This window comes from Oryza glaberrima, chromosome 1 (assembly GCF_000147395.1).
Source record: "Oryza glaberrima chromosome 1, OglaRS2, whole genome shotgun sequence".
NCBI classification, from domain to species: Eukaryota; Viridiplantae; Streptophyta; class Magnoliopsida; order Poales; family Poaceae; genus Oryza; species Oryza glaberrima.
The window spans coordinates 16,683,649-16,704,087 of record NC_068326.1 but is presented as its reverse complement, the minus strand read 5'-3'; the positions used below and the strand labels follow the sequence as shown (position 1 = coordinate 16,704,087).

General features: G+C 41.3%; 1 protein-coding gene across 1 annotated transcript; it reads left to right on the top strand.

Moving 5' to 3' along the window:
- The first annotated feature begins 6,367 nt into the window (after window positions 1-6,367).
- On the top strand, window positions 6,368-9,780 carry LOC127764698 (plastidal glycolate/glycerate translocator 1, chloroplastic-like). The gene is made up of 8 exons (XM_052289612.1): window positions 6,368-6,807; window positions 6,906-7,221; window positions 7,855-8,116; window positions 8,233-8,348; window positions 8,424-8,533; window positions 8,688-8,865; window positions 9,008-9,137; window positions 9,457-9,780. Exons 1-8 carry the CDS (start codon window positions 6,505-6,507, stop codon window positions 9,605-9,607), a joined length of 1,566 nt encoding a protein of 521 aa, XP_052145572.1. The 5' UTR covers window positions 6,368-6,504; the 3' UTR covers window positions 9,608-9,780.
- Window positions 9,781-20,439: the final 10,659 nt, after the last annotated feature.

Below are 20,439 nucleotides of genomic sequence, written 5' to 3'. Positions count from 1 at the left end.
AATTATCATTGGTTTTTTTTCTTTTGCTTTCTAAATGTCCGGCCAACTGTCATGACAGTGCTACTTAATGGTTTACCCATCGTCTCTTTTCTTAATCGTCGGATTCTATTTGGGTCTTAATCGTCGGATTCTATTTGGGGTTTTGTTTATAGCTTTTAGATGTTCAATCAACCGCCACCACTCTGGTCCTTTATAGGTTTGTTGCTTCTCCCCTATTTATTGTCATGTGTCATCTTTATGTTCTAGATGTACTATTTTTTAAAAAAACCCATATTTTTTATTCCGATATCTTGTTGTATTCCTACTTGAACTTTTATAATTGTTTTTCTATTTTGGAATTCATTTTTTATTTTATTTCAAATTTCAATTAATCTTCTTGTCCTTTAAGCAAATTATTTGCTTTCTTTTTCTACCATTGATATATAGAGGTAGATATCTATATCTATACTAATATAAAAAGGGGGAGTTATCTCCTTGCAATCCTACAGGATAAATCAACATGTTGGTCCTACCATCATCTGCATCCTCATCCGCATCGCTCTCATCCCTACCGTCCACTGCGATTCACCCTCGCACAGCAACTCCATGGAGACCACTACACTTCATACGTTCGATGGATAACAGAAAAACGGACGCTTGTTATGTTATATTTCTGAAGCTTGTTATGTTATATTTCTAACACATGCACTGATATGTGCAAAAACACTTTAATCTATTTTTTCTCTTAAATTATGTATCCAAATCATGATCCGATTACACTATTAAATTCGTTGCAATTAAATCTTCAAAACAAGACCACACATGAATATATTCTGACGAAATTTTTTTAGCTAATTATTGAATTATTTTTAAATGTTGCACGATGTTCCACCAGGTATATTGGAATTGTTTCACTGAATAGATCGAAAAATGTTTCAATCGTTTAAATCAGGCTTTGTTTCACCTTATATAAAAACAATGTTTCAGCAAATAACGAAAGAATGTTCCAGTTCACTGCAACATTTGATATATACATAGTGAAACACTATAAGTACACTAGGTGAAACATTTTTTGGTAGAACAAAAAAATAAAACGAATTCTCTTAATAGAGGGTTTCTAAAATATGTGGGTAATTTGTTGCAAAAGAATGTTTCAATTCACTTCAACATTAGATCTATACATAGTGAAACATTTTTTTGAACAAAAAATGAAACGAATTCCCTTAATATAGGGTTTCCAAAATATGTGGGTGATTTGTTGTAATGGAGTATGTGGTGGGGACACGTGACAGTGTGACCGGGGAGATGTGGTGGGTCCCAGGGGGAGCATGTGCGCACGTGGTGGGGGCGGGGGGAGCGCCTGATTTTCTCCCCCTCCCCCGGACGACCAAGGCGGGATCTTATTGTAAAGATTTAATTGAAACGAATACACTGAAATAAACGGATCTTAGACTGAATGAGTAGTTTTAGAGAAAAATGATTTTAAAGATTACATTCAACTTACGTATGCATATATACTTGCACAAAAGTTGCATCCTGAGTTCCTGACATGATAAAGAGATGAGGAGGTATTAGCATGTAATATTAAAAAGGTGATTCAAATGGGGGAGGAAATGATGAGGCGTCCGAAGTTTCGCCGTGATCGGACGCTAGATGGGAAGTATTTCCGCAACTCCATCCTATCTCCACCGTGATTTTCGCTCCCATCACCGCACGAAGACTTCGCCCGCGGTACTTGCTACTACCGCTCTCGAACCCCTTCCTGCCACACCCCCGCGCCGCCGAATCTCCCTGACCTGCCACCGTCGCCGTGTCCTCCTCCTCCCCACCCACTGCCACTGCATCGCCTCCTCCCCATCGCCTCCGCGTCGTCCTCCTTCACACTCACCGCTGCTGCATTGCCTCCTCCACACCGCCTCCGCGTTGTCCTCCTCCTCACCCACCGCCGTCGCGTCCTCCTCCTCCCCATCACCCGCCATTGCCCGCCATTGCCTCGCCGATCTCCTCTCTCAGCGCCACCATCAATCCCGCGGCGGTCACCATCCCCGAGTCCACTTCGCCGGCTCAACAGTCGTCGTCAGATCCGCCGACGGGGTGAACTCGGCAACGGTGGTCCAGCTCTCGATCCCTAACACATGTCGCGCCGTCCTGTCCACCGCCGCCGCGTCCTCCTCCTTCCCACCGCCCCCGCGTTGCTGTGCCTCCCTGACCTGCCACCGCTGCCGCCGCCGCGTCCGCCTCCCCATCACCCACCGCGTCGTCCTTCGCCTCGCCGATATCCTCTCTCCGCGCTGCCATCAATCTCGCGACGGCCACCGTCGCTGCCATGCAGCCGTCGTCGTCAGATCCTCCTCCACTGCCCCAACGCCGGTTGTGTCGTCCTGTCCGCCAACACCTGCGCACCCTCCGTCGCTTGATATTCCTGCGAGTTTTATTAAGAAAATTACTTTTTTCCTGCTGTTGTTACACTTGCTGTGTGGAGAGAAAACTTTGTCAGAAGCTAAATATTGTTGTTAATGTTCTTGGTCAATCTTTTTTCAGGCATTACAGTTTGCAACCAACTGATGACGAAATTGTGATGGCTCCATGTTATTTGCACCAACTGATTAACTGAACTATGCTATACACATGGGAGACTTTGGTTAAAGGATTAGAAATCAGAGTAATTAGAAAAAGATACATGTCCAATGCTAATGCAAAGGCTTGTAGAAAGATTATGTAGAGTGTTTACCCGAAATAATCTCTAGACACTACAACACGATCATGTATTCTGAGAGCCTTCTAGCTACTTCAGACGGTGACAGTGCTTACCTCTAAGGTATTGTTTCCCTTGCACTCTGAATTAACATGACAAATTCTATAATAAATTATATGCAGCTATCAATTTGATTTATCTCCGTACATGCTGCAATAGAAAAGTGCAGGAGCTGAAATATTTCTTCGCCAGGTCAAGTAGAATAGGAACCTAAACGGTCAGGTATAATCCTAAGGTTCTTTATTATGTTTCACCCGTGAGTGGTCATGTGGTGGTTTGTGTGCATCTAACTACTGCATCGACTAACAGTTCAACATGCCCTATTGATCCGGTGCTAATCCCCAAGAGCTACTTGATTAAGCTCACTACACAAAACAGCGTGGATATGACTTCATTTGGTGAATATTCATGTATATACATTATGTTTCGTGATATGTACATATAGACATATGAAGGAATGGTTTTGTTATTTATTTGTAGTTTTGTTCCATACTCCACAAAAGTAGAAAATCAATGATTAAGCTCAATTATGATTTATTCCTAGTAGCTTGGTTTATGTGACTTGGGACTGCTAAACAGTACACAGCTAGCATATTTTGTTTATAGTGCTCTAGATAATATGGAGGCTCTAGACAATGGTGTCTTGGAGCTCCTTTTGGTTAAACAACATATCCACACAAACAAGGTACATTATGCTTGCTCTCAAGAAAAAAAAGGGTTCGTTTATTCAGTGATTATGCTTTTCCTCTAGAAATCATTAGCTGTAGTGTTAGATTCACAATTTCATTCATTTGCAAGATATTCAATGGAATTTCTATGTGAGTAAATTGTTGTGCATATGAAGGTGCATTTGACAAAGGTCAAGGGGAATTGGCGAACTAATCAGTACGACAACTGTTGGTCAACTAATTAGACTGTCTTGTGTTTAGTTTTAACAATTCCATTGTTTCAGGCTACCCAAACTTCAGACAGAGGCAGAGGAGCAGGACCACATGAACTCCTTAATATAGATGATCAACATGTCTCCATATCTATCCAGGATGTTGGTCGAGGAGATTTTGTTCTTTTATTTAGCATTGATTGGTCTCTAGTTGATGTTTCTAATTTCATATACTCCGTAAGCACAACATGAAGGTAATATCCATACGTGCAAGATTATTTCTTTACTTTTAGTTTTTACTATTTTATAAGATAACGGTTCACTGGTCAAGCAAGGGCAAAGACCTATATTTGAGTAGTACCTATTAGATGAACTCAACTTGGCATGGAACAATTCTAATTCTGACTATGAAAATTGATCCATTTCTCTGGTCCAGGAATTTGAGTGTTTATCTTTTCATTACCAAGGCTTAGATTGCCTCACAATGAACCTGCCCAAGGACCAATCTCTTAAAATTTGGTTTGAGTGGATCCAAAGACAGATATATTAAAAGAAATGATGCATCTTTCTTTAGAGACATTTTATTGAAGCACAAGGTGTGTTGTGTTCCCGACCTCCGTGCTAGGAGCGTGCAACCGAATTGCATTCCATGAATCTAATTAATTTTGCCTTCATATTGGCTTGTTATTTTCAACCTTGATTGGCATGGTCCGGCATAGTAGTAGTTCTTTAAATTTCACAAATACAAAAAGGTAACTACTGTTTTTCTTGATATTGTTGTCTGATTGCTCTTATGTTGTCCCCCTTGAATTTTTCTTCCATCCCTGATCAAGCAAATCAATGATGTGTTGAAGAATATTATCATTGTGCTGCAGGTTCGTGGTACCTAAGTGGTCCTTATGTGTACAAGGATCAATCTGCTGATGATATAAAGATTTTGGGCTACTATTAAAAAAAAGTGTAGCAGGTACCCAAATCTCACACCTTATTATGACATAGCTAGCAGAAAATAGCTTGAATTGATATTCCAGTATCACACAAGTATAAGACCTCATCTAATATAAAGATCTACTGTTGCCACCTTTTCTTTTATCACGGATTGGCCCATTGGATTGGTTCTGAGTTATTCGCTACCTGTAACCTGTTGACCTCAATAAAAGTTTTAGCAGTTGAACTACAGATCATAACTGATTTTAATCTGAATGTTTTCTAAATGCATCCTTGCTTGATGGATCTCTTTAGCATAATCTGGTGATCGATACGATGCATGCACTTCATAAGTACAGTGCAAGTTGTGTTAGTTTTTCAATGTTGCTAGCTAGCTTGAGGGAATGGTTTGTTTCAAAACAAACGAGTTAGTTGTATTTTCAATTCTTCTCATTCTTCATATTCTGCGGAATTGTTCATTAAAATCTCTCTATGTTCAATCAGATATTGGCCAATCGATTCACTGCCAGTGGATGGATGTACTGATATTGAATTTTAAGACTTGTGGAATGTGAAATGCATTTGACATTGCAATCATTTGTGGAATGTTAATTCATTTGAATCTGATTTTGTATGTGCTGAAATATTGTATCTGGGCTGAATTGTATGGGCTGAAAAAATCAGTTGAGTTGTGTGGGCTGAAAAAATTATATGGGCTGGAAAAATATATGGGCTAAATTGTAGGGGTTGGAAAAATCATATGGGCTGAATTGTGCGGGCTAGAAAAATCAGATGGGCCGAATTGGTGTGGGCTGAAAATTTGTACAGGCTGCACTCATTAAAAAGAAGCAAATAATATGTTGGGCCAGCTAGAAACAACCCCAGAAAAAAAATATTTGTGGCCCGTGAGCTACATGGGCTTTAGCAGGCCGAATCTTATTTTATGACTTTTTTTTCAACCATGTCAACTGCCAAGTCAGCTGCCACGTGGCAAGCCCCAGGATTTTGTGACAATAAAGCAATGTCATATGCTTGTGACAATAGATGTACAAACGTCACATACTAAATTTATGACGGTGGCTTTTTGACGTTTGAAATTACGTCAACTTCATATATTATGACCTAATAAAATGTCAAAAAGCCACACACCTCTCGTAGTGTTGGCGGTGGGATTGCTTGGTATTTATTGGATGCAAATCCGATCAGCGTAGGAATCAGCCGGTTCGGTGAATAGTAGTAGTAATCTGTAAAAGTTTTGGCCATAGGAATCTCTAGAAAAGCTATTGCATGTGAATCCGTGTGTTATAGCGTTTCGTAGTAGTATTTTTATGTCATGTGACAGGAGTAGTAGTCTGTAAAAAGCTTCCAATTCCATAAGAGCTATTGGAATATGTGTAATAAACCTTTTCGACTTTTGAACTTCTAAACCGGTTCTGACTTGATATTACCTTTTGTCCGGTTTTTATTGTTGTGTATATACTCTGCGATAACTCTGATTAAATCTTACCGCTAAAATCTAGATCTATTATGATCCAATGGTTTAGATATTTTTCTTTTTCTTCGATTAATGTGAGAATTTTTAGCTTGTACAATAAATACGGTGCCTCCTTTAATTTTAAGGCTGTTTTAATAATTTAATAGATAGATAGATAGATTTTTTCCCTTCGTAATTTCAGTTTACTTTTCTTCAATGTTAAAGTTTTACCAAACATAGACCATACTAGTGTAAACCGAATCGAATACCCACGCCTAAACGCAACGACGATATGCTGGCGCGTGGTAGCCCAACAATCCCAATCCCCAAATCATCCCAATTTTCTGGCCACACTTGCATCCCTCTGCCGCCCTCCTCTCTTCCACCTGGCCTCTGCCACTGCTCCCAGCTCCCTTCTCATCCACTGTCACTGCCACTGCTCTCTCGCTGGCCAAAGGAGAAGGAGAAGAAGAGAAGAGAAGAGAAGAGATGGCAGCGACCTCATCATCATCCTCCCCCTGCATGATTGCCTCGCTACGCAGCAGCCATCGCTGCCGCCTTTCGCCCTCCGCCACCGCCACGTCGCCGCCCCGCCTCCGCACGCTTCCTCCCCGCCGATGCCGACGCAACCCCTCCTCCTCCTCCTCCTCCTCCCGCCAAGCGGCGGCAATCTCCATGGCTCCCGCCAATCCTCGCCACCGCCTCATCGCCCCGATCCACGCCGCCGCCGCCGCCGCCGGAGGAGGAGGAGGAGGAGGCGCGGGCGCCACCTCTCCCTCGGGCCTACCCAGCGTGAGTCGTCAATCAGTCAAAATGCACGCAGCCTCGTCGCGATTTCGCATGACCTGCCGATCGAACTGACATGCGTGAGCTATGTATGGATTTTATAGCTCGTCGGGATCGCGCACCTGCTGGTGTCGCTGGGGATCGTGCTGGCCTCCGACAAGTTCCTGAAGCAGGCGTTCGCGGCGGCGTCCATCAAGTTCCCCAGCGCCCTCTTCGGCATGTTCTGCGTCTTCTCCGTCCTCGTCGTCCTCGACGCCTTCGCGCCCGCGCTCGCCAAGGGGTTCATGGACTTCTTCGAGCCGGCCACCCTCTTCATCCAGAGGTGGCTGCCCCTCTTCTACGTCCCTTCCCTCGTCGTCCTGCCGCTCGCCGTCAGGGACGTCCCGGCTGCTTCCGGCCTCAAGATCTTCCTCATCATTTGTATGCACATCACTACGCTCCTATCGTTGCATGCATTCTGCTATTTCTTTCTTCCTCCTGATCATCGTGCTTATCTGCTCCGCCTCTGCTTCCTCCGGATTTTACATTCTACTACTTCGTATTTGATATGCTGATCAATTAACTTGCAGTAAATATTACCACACCAACTTGCATTGTGGATTGGCCCCATTCATAAATCACAACAATTTTACTTAGAGGGTGTTTAGATTCAGGCGTGTAAAGTTTTACCGTGTCACATCGGATATTATATAGGGTGTCGTAATAGGGTGTTCGGACACTAATAAAAAAAACTAATTACAAAATCCGGCAGTAAACTGCGAGACTAATTTATTAAGTCTAATTAATCCGTCATTAGCAAATGTTTACTGTAAAACCACATTGTCAAATCATGGAGCAATTAGACTTAGAAGATTCGTCTCGTAAATTAGTGGCAATCTGTGCAATTAGTTTTTTTTTAGCCTATATTTAATACTTCGTGCAAGTGTTAAAACGTTCGATGTGACAGGGTGTAAAATTTTAGGGTGGGATCTAAACATGCCCTTGGTTTCAGATTAATTTGCATTCGATCTGAAAAAACCGATGGTGTGATGTTATCTGGTTTTCATTTCCCAGTTGGTGGCTGGTTTGCTTCACTCATGGTGGCCGGATACACAGCACTCACCGTGAGGAAGATTGTCCAGACACAGCTTATACCAGCTGAGCCGATGAGCAAGCCGTCTCCGTTCGCGACGCTGGAATTCTGGGCCTGGGGTGCTGTCTTTGTCGCATCGTTTGCTGTTGCTTATGTTAACCCCACAGCGCTTGGCACCACGGCAAGAACATGTCTTCCTTTCCTCCTCGCTTCAACTGTACTGGGATACATGGTTGGTTCTGGGTAAATACATATGCTTTTTGTATACACTTAATCTGTAAGATCTGACGAAGCCACCAGCTGCCTTGTTTACTCCATTTCTCTAACAACATACATGGGTCTTATTGATTACTTGGCAGGTTACCATCTGGTGTCAAGAAAGTGCTTCACCCAATCATTTGTTGTGCACTCTCTGCAGATTTGGCAGCAATAGCATATGGGTATCTCTCCCGGTCTGGAGTTGATGCAGTGCTAGGTTGTAAACTAAACCCTGATCAATAGTGCTCTAATCAAGTTGTGAATTCTGAAATAAGTTGGTTTTAATTGCCAGGTGATTACCTCACAAAGGCGCCATCTAATCCTGGAGCTGGTGACGTCCTGATGGGATTTCTTGGTTCAGTCATCATATCGTTTGCATTCTCAATGTTCAAGCAGAGAAAGGTAGTGCTTGCTGCTGTTTCTGCAGAATTATTCTCAGTTAGCATGCATGGTTATGGTGTGAGATGATTCATATATATCCTGAGGCTCTGTGTTTGTTGTTGCTGGTGTGTGTTGGCTAATCAACTAATAATGTTTTGCGGTGGGTAAAACTCAGCTTGTGAAGAGGCATGCAGCGGAAATTTTCACATCAATTGCCATCGCATCAACATTCTCGTTATACTCAACTGCCATCCTAGGACGGGTGATAGGGCTAGAGCCTTCACTGACCATATCAATATTACCGAGGTGCATAACCGTGGCGTTGGCTCTGAGCATCGTGTCTTTCTTTGAAGGTACGGACCTAGTACATACTTATATTGCTGGAAATCAATTTCTGTTCTTGCTGGTCGATCAGCTAGATATATAATATGGAGTACTCAGCTAGCTTATTATATATGGTATGGATGACTTAGTTTGTGTGTCCCGGGCATGCAGGTGTAAATTCTTCGCTAACCGCTGCGGTCGTCGTCCTCACCGGGCTGATCGGCGCAAATTTTGTGCAAGCAGCCATGGACAAGCTTGGCCTCAACGACCCCATCGCGCGAGGAATAGGGACGGCTTCCAGGTACATATATACCTTTGAGTTTTACTTTTGAGATTTGTTCCGGTCCAACAAAAAGTATTTCGAGATACCGATATTTTACGGGTTCACAGTATCAAATCGTTTCCGATTGTTAGATCTAACAATTTCCATCCTACACAACTAGATCCAATGGTCGGAAACAATTTAGATCCAATGATGAAAATGATTTGGTATACCACGAGATAGCAAATTTCTTTACTTTTACCTACCTGCTGGCTGCTTTTTTTAGTAAGTTAAGCTGCATATATATACATACATACAGCAGTATGCTCTATGAATAATGTTTGCATTTACGTTGCAGTGCTCATGGACTGGGAACAGCAGCGCTGTCGGCCAAGGAGCCTGAAGCGCTGCCCTTCTGCGCCATCGCTTACGGCCTGACGGGGATCTTCGGTTCGCTCATTTGCTCGGTTCCGGCCGTCAGGCAGAGCTTAGTGTTCATAGCTGGCTGACAACACGCACGGTACATCAGTTTTGTTTTTGTTTGTTTTTTCTTTTTCACTTTCTTTTGGGTCGTCGTGCGTGTATAGAGCGATGCTCGCAAGATTGCAAGAATATATGTATACAGACATTTTTTGTGATTATGTCTCCGTTGTAATAAGAAGCAAGAGAGTAATTTTGTACCCCTCGGTGCTCACTACCACTAAACTAGCTCCAACATTCCATGAAGAAGCAGCAGCACTGCAGCAGCCAGCAGGTGAGCAGGGTACAGACAGTGTCGTACTGCTAGAGCTTGCATTTGACCATTTTGTGACCCAACGAACTAAATGCTTGTAATGGTCAAACATCATGTGGCATATATACGCTAACAAAAATCTTGACCGTAGCAAATACTCCCTCCATTTTTTAATAGACGACGCTGTTGACTTTTTCTCACATGTTTGACCATTCGTCTTATTCAAAAAATTTAAGTAATTATAATTTATTTTGTTATGAGTTATTTTATCACTCATAGTACTTTAAGTGTGATTTATATCTTATATATTTGTATAAAATTTTTGAATAAGACGAATGGTCAAACATGCGAGAAAATGGTAGTATCTACTTTTCAGAAGCACCAATGATTTAGCCTTATAGCAAAACTTGAAATTTACTGAAGAATCAATAGTCGTGTTGTGTGGAGTTATGGATGCATTCTAATCGGGGTTTAAATTTTGATGCCTACAAATATTACAAACATGCAGTTGTGCTTTAAATAGGAACTAGCATGGTGGCCCGCGCAAATTGCGTGGCTAGCATCATTATATTTTCTCTCATATAATAGCATATATGTTTTCTCATTATATTATTTAAATATATTAAAATAACAATATAATTTTAAATTTTGCAATAACTTTACAAAACTACTAATGTGTAATATTCATATTATATTTATTTTAGGGGTAATTGTGTTCTTACCCTTGCTTTATAGTTCAATTGTGATTTTACCCCGCTTTACAGTTCAATTGTGATTTTACCCCTATTTTTTAGGATTTGTAATATTACCCCTCTTTTTTTAAACCCTTATTTTTTAGGGTTTGTAATATTGCCCCTGCTTTTTTAAATGAAGCAGCTGCTTGCCCCTACTCTGTTACCTCATGGTAACGGTGTTAAATGTGTAGTGAATGGACAAATATACCCCTACTATAATTTTGGCATGAACACCGGACATGTTTCAAGTTAAATTTGTGCGTATTTCATATGGGACCTAAATGTTAGACAAATTTTGTACAAGTTGACAGAACACTATATTTAGGATAGTTTTGACAGAATTTTAGCAATAATTTTGACACAATTTAAAAAAGATGACAGAACACATTATTTGGGACAATATGTACAGCATCTCCGTCATATGATTAGAACACATTATTTGGGACAATAAACTCCTCCGCCGTCGCCCTGCCGATGCCGCTGGCGCCGCCGGTGATGACGGCGACCTTCCCAGTCAGCCTACAAACCCGCAAATCACATTCACATCCATCCCCGATTCGCAATCAAGAAGATGAAATCAGCGTCCCCAACCAATGGCTCAATGCAACTCCAAGCTGAATCGATCAAATCACCTCTGCGAATAGGAGGCGGTAGCGAAGGCACTGACGGAGGAAGACGAAGCTGCAGGTGTCCTCCTCCCCCTGAATTACAAAAGTTTTGATCCCTGCGCGTGCGCCCGCTGCTCCGCGCCCTCCTGCGCACTGGCCGCGGGGCTGCCGCGCCTCCCTGCCGCGCGCGTCGCCGCCGCCGCCGCTTGTCGCTAGGTTTTCGATTTGGGGAAATCGTTCCAGCAAGAGAAGTGGTTACTGGTTAGCCCTTTTAGTGAACCAAGGGATGGTCATTCACAAACTATAATATCATTTTCTTTCTTCGTTTTATTGGGAAATTCCGGGCCCATCAAACTACCGTCAAAACCAGGGGTAAACGGGTGCTTCATTTAAAAAAGCATGAGTAAAATCATAAACCCTAAAAAGTAGGGGTAAAATCACAATTAAACTGCAAAGTAGAAGCAAGAATACAATTGACCCTATATTTTATATACATGTTAGTTATTAATTATTTTTACTATCAAATTTTAGTTATTTATAAATTATATATATTCCTATATGGACTCTAGACTCGTCTTTTAATTTCATTTTTTATTCCAAATTTTCTGTAAATTGTATTTCTATATAGACTCTATGCTCTTCTTCCAATATTATTTATTTTTATTTATGAATTTTCATATTATATTTTATATATGTGTTAGTTAATAATTTTTTTAATATCAAATTTTAGTTATTTGTAAATTATATATATTCATATATGGACTCTAGTCTCGTCTTTTAATATTTCTTTTTTTATTCCGAATTTTCTGTAAATTGTATCTCTATATACACTCTATGCTCTTCTTCCAATATTATTTATTTCTATTTTTGAATTTTTATTATTTCTAATTGTATTTCTATGTGGACTCTAAACTCATCTTTCAATATTCTTTAATTTCAAATTTCACTTACTTCTAAATTGTACTCTGACCTTAAACTCTTCTTCCCATGTTTTTCTTAATTTCGAATTTTAGTTATTTGTAAATTATATTTTTATACGGACTCTAAACTCTACTTTTAATTTTATTATGTTTATTCCAAATTTTAGTTAGTTTTTAAATTCCTATATGGACTCTATACTCTACTTCTAATATTCCTTATTTTTTAATTTCAGGATTTCTATTTTTTTTTCTTAATTGTATTTATATATGGACTCTGTACTCTACTTCTAATATTCCTTATTTTTAATTCCAAATTTATATTATTTCCTAATTGTATTTCTATATGGACTCTATACTTTACTTCTAATATTCCTTATTTTCTAATTCCGAATTTTAGCTATTTTCCAAATTGTATTTCTATATGGACTCTGCTTTTTCTTTCTCCTATTAATGTAAGAATTTTTAGACCATAGGAGTGAACGTGGAGGCTCCTTTTTCTATTCTGAATTTCAACTATTTCTAAATTGTATTTCTATATGGACTCTAGTCTCCTCTTCTAATATTTCTTATTTTTTAATTCTGAATTTCAGCTATTTCTAAATTGTATTTCTATATGGACTCTGCTTTTTCTTTTTCTCCGATTAATGTGAGAATTTCTAGGCCATGAGAACGAACGTGGAGGCTCTTTTTTCTATTCCTTTAATAATATAATAGATAGATTTAGTGAGGTTTTGAGATTTGCTGCCCACCTCTGGCTATTTGAGCACGTGTTTAGGGGTGGGTTCGTGGATGTGTGAATATGGTAAACCTTTTGTATTATCCTCACAGGATATTGATGACTCTAATCTTACTCCTCCATCCAACATATGAAATACCCCATGCTTGCAGGATACCAATAATCCTTTTTAACAAAATTTCTTAGGTCGCCTTAGTACAGCGACTCCATATGTGACAAGCCCTAGCTCAGTTGCTATCCTTAGAGCAAATCAATCTAAATCGTTTTCGCACCAGTATTTTGAATTTTTTTTTAAAGAAAACATGAATACACCTAGAAGGGAAAATGCTAAAGCTATCTTCACGAAATCTAAGACAAACTATGAAGTCCAAGGGAAGAGCCAAGGTAGAACGAAACTAGTGGGGTTAGAACGTTACCAAGAGATATTAAAAAAATATATCCTCAAAAAAAAAATTGAGAACCCTAAACAGAATTTGATGCATGAAAATAGTCGTCTTTTCCAATGGATGCCTAAAACTAATTCCCTACAATTGATAAGTGAGCTCGGTAGAGAAGAAATCTGATTTTTCAATATAAAAAATCACCCATTCCTACCAACAGTTCCTCGTGCTCGCGTTCGGATCCGTGGATTAGAAACAAGGAGGACTCCCAACTTATGGAGAGCGAGATATGTGGAGATGGGGTTTTCAATTTTTTTTTGGCACCTCTCTAGTGGAACTGGAATCCTATTTAACACATATGCACTAGCAAGATAAGTAGCGCACACCTTATCCAATCTCCTTTTCCTCTTGTTGAAAATTTTTAACTCGGATTTAAAAACCTTCAACTTAAGATTTGAAAACTTTTAAGTTAAGTTAACTTAAAAGTTTTAAACTTAGATTTAAAGACTTTCAGGTCAAGATTTAAAAACTTTTCAACTCAGAATTGAAAACTTTAAGTCAAGATTTGAAACTTCCATTTCAGATTTGAAAACTTTTAAATCAATATTTGAAATTTTCAACTTGGATTTGAAAACTTTCAGCTCAGATTTGAATTTTTGAGTTGAGAGTTTTAAATTTTGAGACGAATGTTTTGAAATCTGAGTTCAACATTCGAATTGAAAATTTTCAATAGAATACTTTAAAATTTAAGATGAAATATTTAATTATAAAATACAATGAAAAAATTGCCAAAACGGCATGCTAACGCTAATCGCTATTACCTTAACATTAATCTCTACTAGCGCTAAGCGTAGGAGGTATGCTGCAGGCGGGCTTGCTGGTGTGGTGTGCTCTAGGAAAATGCGGAAATCCAAAATTATACTCCCTCAGTAAAAAAAAAAAGTCAAATCTAGTCCATAAAAAAAATCAAATCTAGGACGTACAACGAATCTGGACAATCAGATTCATTATATTAAACGGGAAATCTATTTCGAGAGCGCTCTCGGTTTAGCTGTATAGCGCGACACATCTCAGAGCCGTCTAATCGTGCATGTCATCGTGGTGTCCATCCACGTGGGTGTCTTTTTCCTCTTCAAATAAAGTTTTCTCTCAAATTACTTATCCGATCTATAATCCGATTATACCATTGTGTTCGTTACGATAAATCTTCACAACAAGATATTACATGATTATATTACAATGAAAAAATATTTATATTTGTTAATTACTTTTATTATATAAATAAGTTACTTTTATCATATATATAAGTTAGTTTTAGATTTGACTAAATTACTTTTTAGACATATAAAAGTAAATTCAATAAAGTCTAAAAGTAATTTACATATATTATAAAAGTAATTTAAAACAAAACGGAAGTAACTTTGTCACAACATTAGAAGTAAATTCGTTGTAGGGATAAAAATATGACTTTATCTAGAAATTAAATTTAATCAGCACAGATCAACACACGTAAGTTTAACAATTTTTAAAAGTAACTTCAATGTTTTTCAAAAGTAACTTCAATGTTAATTGGAAGTAACTTTTGCATGGTTAAGAAGTAACTCTCTATAAATATGTTTAATTACCGATTGTTTTTTTCCTTTCATTTTTGTTTTTCATGTAGAAAGAGAAAAGAAGATAAAACCTCTAATGGATTGTAAATAACATTGATGGAATAACTAATGAGAATTAACCATGTATAAGATGTAATAGTTACTTCCTGATAACATAGAAGTTACTTTCTAACATGTAATAAATTACTTTTAAATTAATTAAATGTTTGAATATATTCAATAGGAAAAAGTATGAATTACCCCCTCGAACTATCGCGGTCGTCTGAATTACCCCCCTGAACCACAAAACTAGACATTCTTCACCCCCAACTATGCAAACCGGACGAATTACCCCCCTCGACCCAATCCACGGTGGTTTTGGTCTACGTGGCGTACACGTGGCAGTCCAGTCAGTGTTTTTTTAATTAAAAAATTGTGGGTCCCGCATGTAATACTCTTCTTCCTCTCTCTCTCTCGCTCTTTTCTCTCTCGCGTAGCGCGCACGGCGAGGACAAGCGCGGGGACGGGCGGTCGGCAGGAGGCTGCACCGCGTCGGCAAGAAGCCTTTGGCTGGGAAGAAGCCTCTGGCTGCTAAGGTGGATCCAGACGAGGATGACGCGGCGGAAGAGTGCGACGATGGTGCGGTGGTGCTCGGCGGCGTTGAGCGAGAGGTAGCAGGCGAGGAGGTCCTGCAGGTCCTCCAGCCGCCAGACGCCATTGGTGCACAGCATCTCGATCATGCTGTCCACCAGCTTGATGAGGACATTCTCTACTATTACCCGCTGGCAAAGACGCAAAAGTCGAGCGCCGACCGTATGAGCCTCTGAATAATCCTACCTTGCTTAGCTTGGGAGAAGGAAGACACCTTAAAAGAGAGAGCCACCCTTCCCCTATTGGACTATTTTTTTAGGGAGATTGGGCCTTTCCCCGAGTGGGTGTGCCTAAGAACTATTGGGGTCTGGGCAACCTTAATTTATTGGGCCTCGGCCAACCCCACCTGGGCCGGATCGTTATCATTTGGTATCAGAGCTGAGCCCTTGTTAAGAGGGTGGGAATGATGAGGACATCTTCCACTATTATCCGCTGGCAAATACGCAAAAGTCGGGCGGCGACCGTGTGAGCCTCTGAATAATCCCACCTTGCTTAGCTTGGGAGGAGGAAGACACCTTAAAAGGGAGAGCCACCCTTCCCCTATTGGATTAGTCTTTTAGGGAGATTGGGCCTTTCCCCAAGTTGGTGTGCCTAAGAACTATTTGGGTCCAGGCAACCTTAATTTGTTGGGCCTCGGCCAACCCCACCTAGGCCAGATTGTTATCATTTTGGTGGAGATGCGGGGTATTCTTGAATACAAAGAATACAATACCGTGAATAGATTATTCCAATTTGCTTGCAAAGCTGAAAGAGAAGTGCAGGGACGCAACAAGCATAGGAGTTCTTTTGCAGGTGCTACTTCCACACGACAATCAACACCACGTCAATTTACTACGGCCGTTCGTCCACCTACCTCCACGCCATCCCATGCTCAAGAAACAAGCAAAAACGCTTCAGTTCAGACTCCAGCCAAGAGTGCAACTTCAGTAGCTTCCACTGGACGTACCCGTGATATTACATGTCATAGGTGCCATGGCATTGGACACATTGCCCGCGACTATCCAAATTAGCGAGCTCTATTTGTGAATGATGATGGTGAGTATACTTCTACTAGTGATTGTGATGATGAATATGCTTTAGTTGCCACTGACCATGTAGGAGGACAAGATAACGATGACATCGAGGAAGTCCATTTGCATCCAGAGTCGCTAGATCAGTATCCTAGCCTAATTGTCAAGCTAGCACTTAGTGCTAAAGAGAAGTGTGAAGAGCAAAACCAACGCCACAATTTATTCCAAAGCAAAGTTCTTGTGAAAGGCCATACCGTCAAAGTGATTATTGATAGCGGGAGTTGCAACAATTTAGCAAGTGAAGAGATGGTCAAGAAGCTTGGCTTGACTACCCATCCACATCCACATCCGTATCATATTCAGTGGTTTAATACATGTGGTAAGATGAAGGTAACCCGCTTGGTTAAAATACCTTCTTCTATAGGCTCCTACCATGATCAAATTGAATGTGATGTTGTGCATATGCAAGCTTGTTCTGTTATTTTGGGGCGACCATGGCAATATGATAGAGAAGTTGTTTTTGATGGTAGGACTAATACATATAAATTTATATTCGATGGTAAAAGAGTTGTTTTGCATTCTATGACTCCAGCCGCTGCTTTGAAAGATGATCTTGCAAGTCTTGAATGTGAAAAGAAAGCGAAAAGTGAAAATCAGATTATTACTAAGAATCTTGCTTCACCTAGTACAACAGAACCAAGTGCCACAAAGAATGAAATTAAGTTGACGGGTGCTTTGTTAGCTTCTAATATAATATTTGTGCACTAGAAGAGCCAGATTCTTGTTGCTATGCTCTATTTTGCAAAGATCATATACCCACATTGGCTACTGCTTCCAGTACTTTATATTCTTTGCTACTCGCTGTTACTAACCTTTTGCAGGAATATGAGGGTGTTTTTCATGATGAGATACCTCCAAGGATGACCCCTGGACGACAGAGTGAACACGATCAAGAAGATGGGATTGAGTCAAGGACGACTCCAATTCAAGAAGGGGAGGATGATGAGGACATCACTTCGTCGGAAACGCACATAACTTCACACGTTCCAATGATAATTCCAAGTCCAAGTCCATTTCGGCCTCCGGAGATAGCATTGACTTCAAACGGACCTAGCGTCTTCTTGCCAACTCCGATTTGGGTGATCTTGGACTTTGTGGAAAGCTATCTCGCTACCTTTCAAACGCATCCGGTCTCATGTCCAAATTCATCTCGAGTCAACGGGAATCACCAAAACAAGACAGTGCTTTTGCTCAAACCGAACTTGGGTCTTGGGCCTTGTAATAGACTAGACCCATCTCGGAAGTGTCTCCCTCCACCTCCACGAATTAGCACTTAACCCTAACTTTATTTTCCTCTATAAATAGCTTTGTACATCCTTAAAAACAATTGGGTTTTGTTTAGTTGAATTTTGCCAAGTGCCATTCACCTTGTCTCTAGTCTTCGTTCGATTAGTCAGCTACTATAGATTCAGAGCCCCTAATAGTTGGTGTGTTGATTTGCTGGGTCGATTAGATCTACCACTTCAATTGCAACTATTCCTTTGTGCTTAATTACCTATTTTCAATATTTAGATTGCATCTTATCTTCCTTTGTGCTTAATTACCTATTTGCAATATTTAGATTGCATCTTATCTTGTTCTTGCAGTGTTCTCTCGTTTGCATTGCAGGGATCATCAACCGCGGGTCACGGTTGATACGACATTGTTTGTGGTGTAGCGATTGCAGGCGTCCTGGACTTGTTCTGGTTGGTAGCCACATCGCAAACGTCGCACTCGATCAAAGCGAGAGTTATCCCCCTCACCAGAAGATTGGGCCACGAGAGAAAGCGTCATCACAGCTCCAGCTCTGCTCCATCGACTCCATCACCACCGCCTCGCTCTCGCGCAGCCACATCCACCACAACCGCGGCCGCCGGCTCGGCCTCCCCGCGCTCACCGACGACGACGACGTCGGCACCGGCGCCGGCACTAGTGTGCCGGCATTGTTGCTGTCATGGCCGTCGCCGCTACTGCCGACGCACGCACGGCCGCCGACCCAAGCTCCATGTGTCATCACCGAGCTCGCATTTGGATCTGGGGTGGTGGAGCGGGATTCCCAGTCGCCATTCACGCCTGCGTCCTCGGTGGAACCGCGTCCACCAGTCTCCGTCGCCGATCCTGGCACGAGGAGGTGGGATGGGGCACGGCGCGACGGCTCGGAGGAGGAGCTGCAGTGGCGGTGGTGTCCCCGCGCGTCCCCGTGCGCCCACAACGAGGAGGAGGAGCCCACCGCCCACCACGTGTCCCCGTGCACCCAGTTGGCCTCCGCCTCCGGCGGCCGCCGTCGTCCTCAGGCCCCCTCCGCCACCCACAACTGGCTCCGCCCCCCACGCGCCGCCGTCCTCACCTCGCCAATCGAATCAACGATGAGTCCGCCTCCGCGCCGCCACGCTCGCCTCACCTCGCCGACCGCCCACACCGACCGCCCGTCCCCGAGCTCGTCCTCGCCGTGCGCGCTGCGCGAGAGAGAAAAGAGCGAGCGAGAGAGAGAGAATAGAGAGAGGAAGAAGAGTATGACAGGCAGGCCCCACAATTTTTTATTAAAAAAACGTTGACTGGACTGCCACGTGTACGCCACGTAGACCAAAACCACTGTCGATTGGGTCGAGGGGGGTAATTCATCCGGTTTGCATAGTTGGGGGTGAAGAATGTCTGGTTTTGTGATTCAGGGGGGTAATTCAGACGACCACGATAGTTCGGAGGGGGGGTAATTCGTACGTTTTCCTAATCAATATGAATCTCGTTTTGTCACATATTTTGGGTGGAGTACAATGATGCAAATAGATCTTAAAAACAATATGTGATTTAAAATATATAATTTATTAAAGAGATTAGAAAAAGATACATACTATTGCATTTTTCAAGTTAAAAGGTGACACTAGATGGAGTACAAACCAGCTATCACTAGCTGTGTAGTCACGTCCACAATGAAAAAAAGTATGCATTAAAGTTACTTTCTCTTTGTTATAAGTTACTTCTATAATATATGTAAATTACTTTTAGGCTTTATTAAATTTACTTTTATATGTCTAAGAAGTAATTTAGTGAAATCTAAAAGTAATTTAGATATATTATAAAGTAATTTATAATTTTTCATCAAAATATAACCATGTGAGATTTTATTATAAAGATTTAATTGTTACGAACACAATGATGTAATCGAATCATAAATCGGATAAGTATTTAAGAGAAGATTTTATTTCAAGTATAGATGGATAGGGTTTCTCATAGATGATGTGGTAGCTGATTTAGACAAAACAGCTACCACTATATATGTAGTCACGTCTTATATTAAAATAAGACACATTCAATTCTATATTTAATTTTTATGGGATGGGGTAAGTATGATTGAGTGTTACATTTAACTATTTGTCTTTTTTAAAATGTGACAATTACGGATTTAACACTCACTATTTATGACATATGTACCATCATGTGTCTATAACATATAAGTTTAATGACAAATCCTTTATGACCATTCATAAAAGTGGAAAATAGTTAATTATTCCTGATTGAGTAGTATAGGGACGCACACTTACACACACCACGCGTGTAAGTGTGTGTCCCTATATTACTTACACGTGTGGTGTGTGTAAGTGTGCGTCCCTATACTACTTACACGAGATTGGAGGCACTAGGCCTCAGTGCACGGCACGCGTGTATACCTTGTTACCGCCGGGACCAACAAGAAGTCAGTCCCGGGTAAAGAGAGGAAAAAAAACCCGGGCGAAGGACGAGCGTCGAGTCTAGGGATTCGAACCAGACTCGTACGCTGGTCGGCACGGAGCGAGCCATCAATCAATTTCCTCCCACGGGAACTCCATGGTGATGGTGGGCTGGGCCAGTCCGGGCCGTGTTACCATCTGCAACTTCGTGCCGGCCGGGCCCAGCACGGGAATCCCATCCCCAACCTCCGGCAGGAGCCCAGGACGGCACGG

Coding starts and splice junctions, on each gene's coding strand:
- LOC127764698 (XM_052289612.1), top strand. CDS start 6,505: ATGGCAGCGACCTCATCATCATCCTCCCCCTGCATGATTGCCTCGCTA. Junction 8,866..9,007: donor CATCGTGTCTTTCTTTGAAG/GTACGGACCTAG, acceptor CCGGGCATGCAG/GTGTAAATTCTTCGCTAACC. Junction 9,138..9,456: donor GGAATAGGGACGGCTTCCAG/GTACATATATAC, acceptor TTTACGTTGCAG/TGCTCATGGACTGGGAACAG.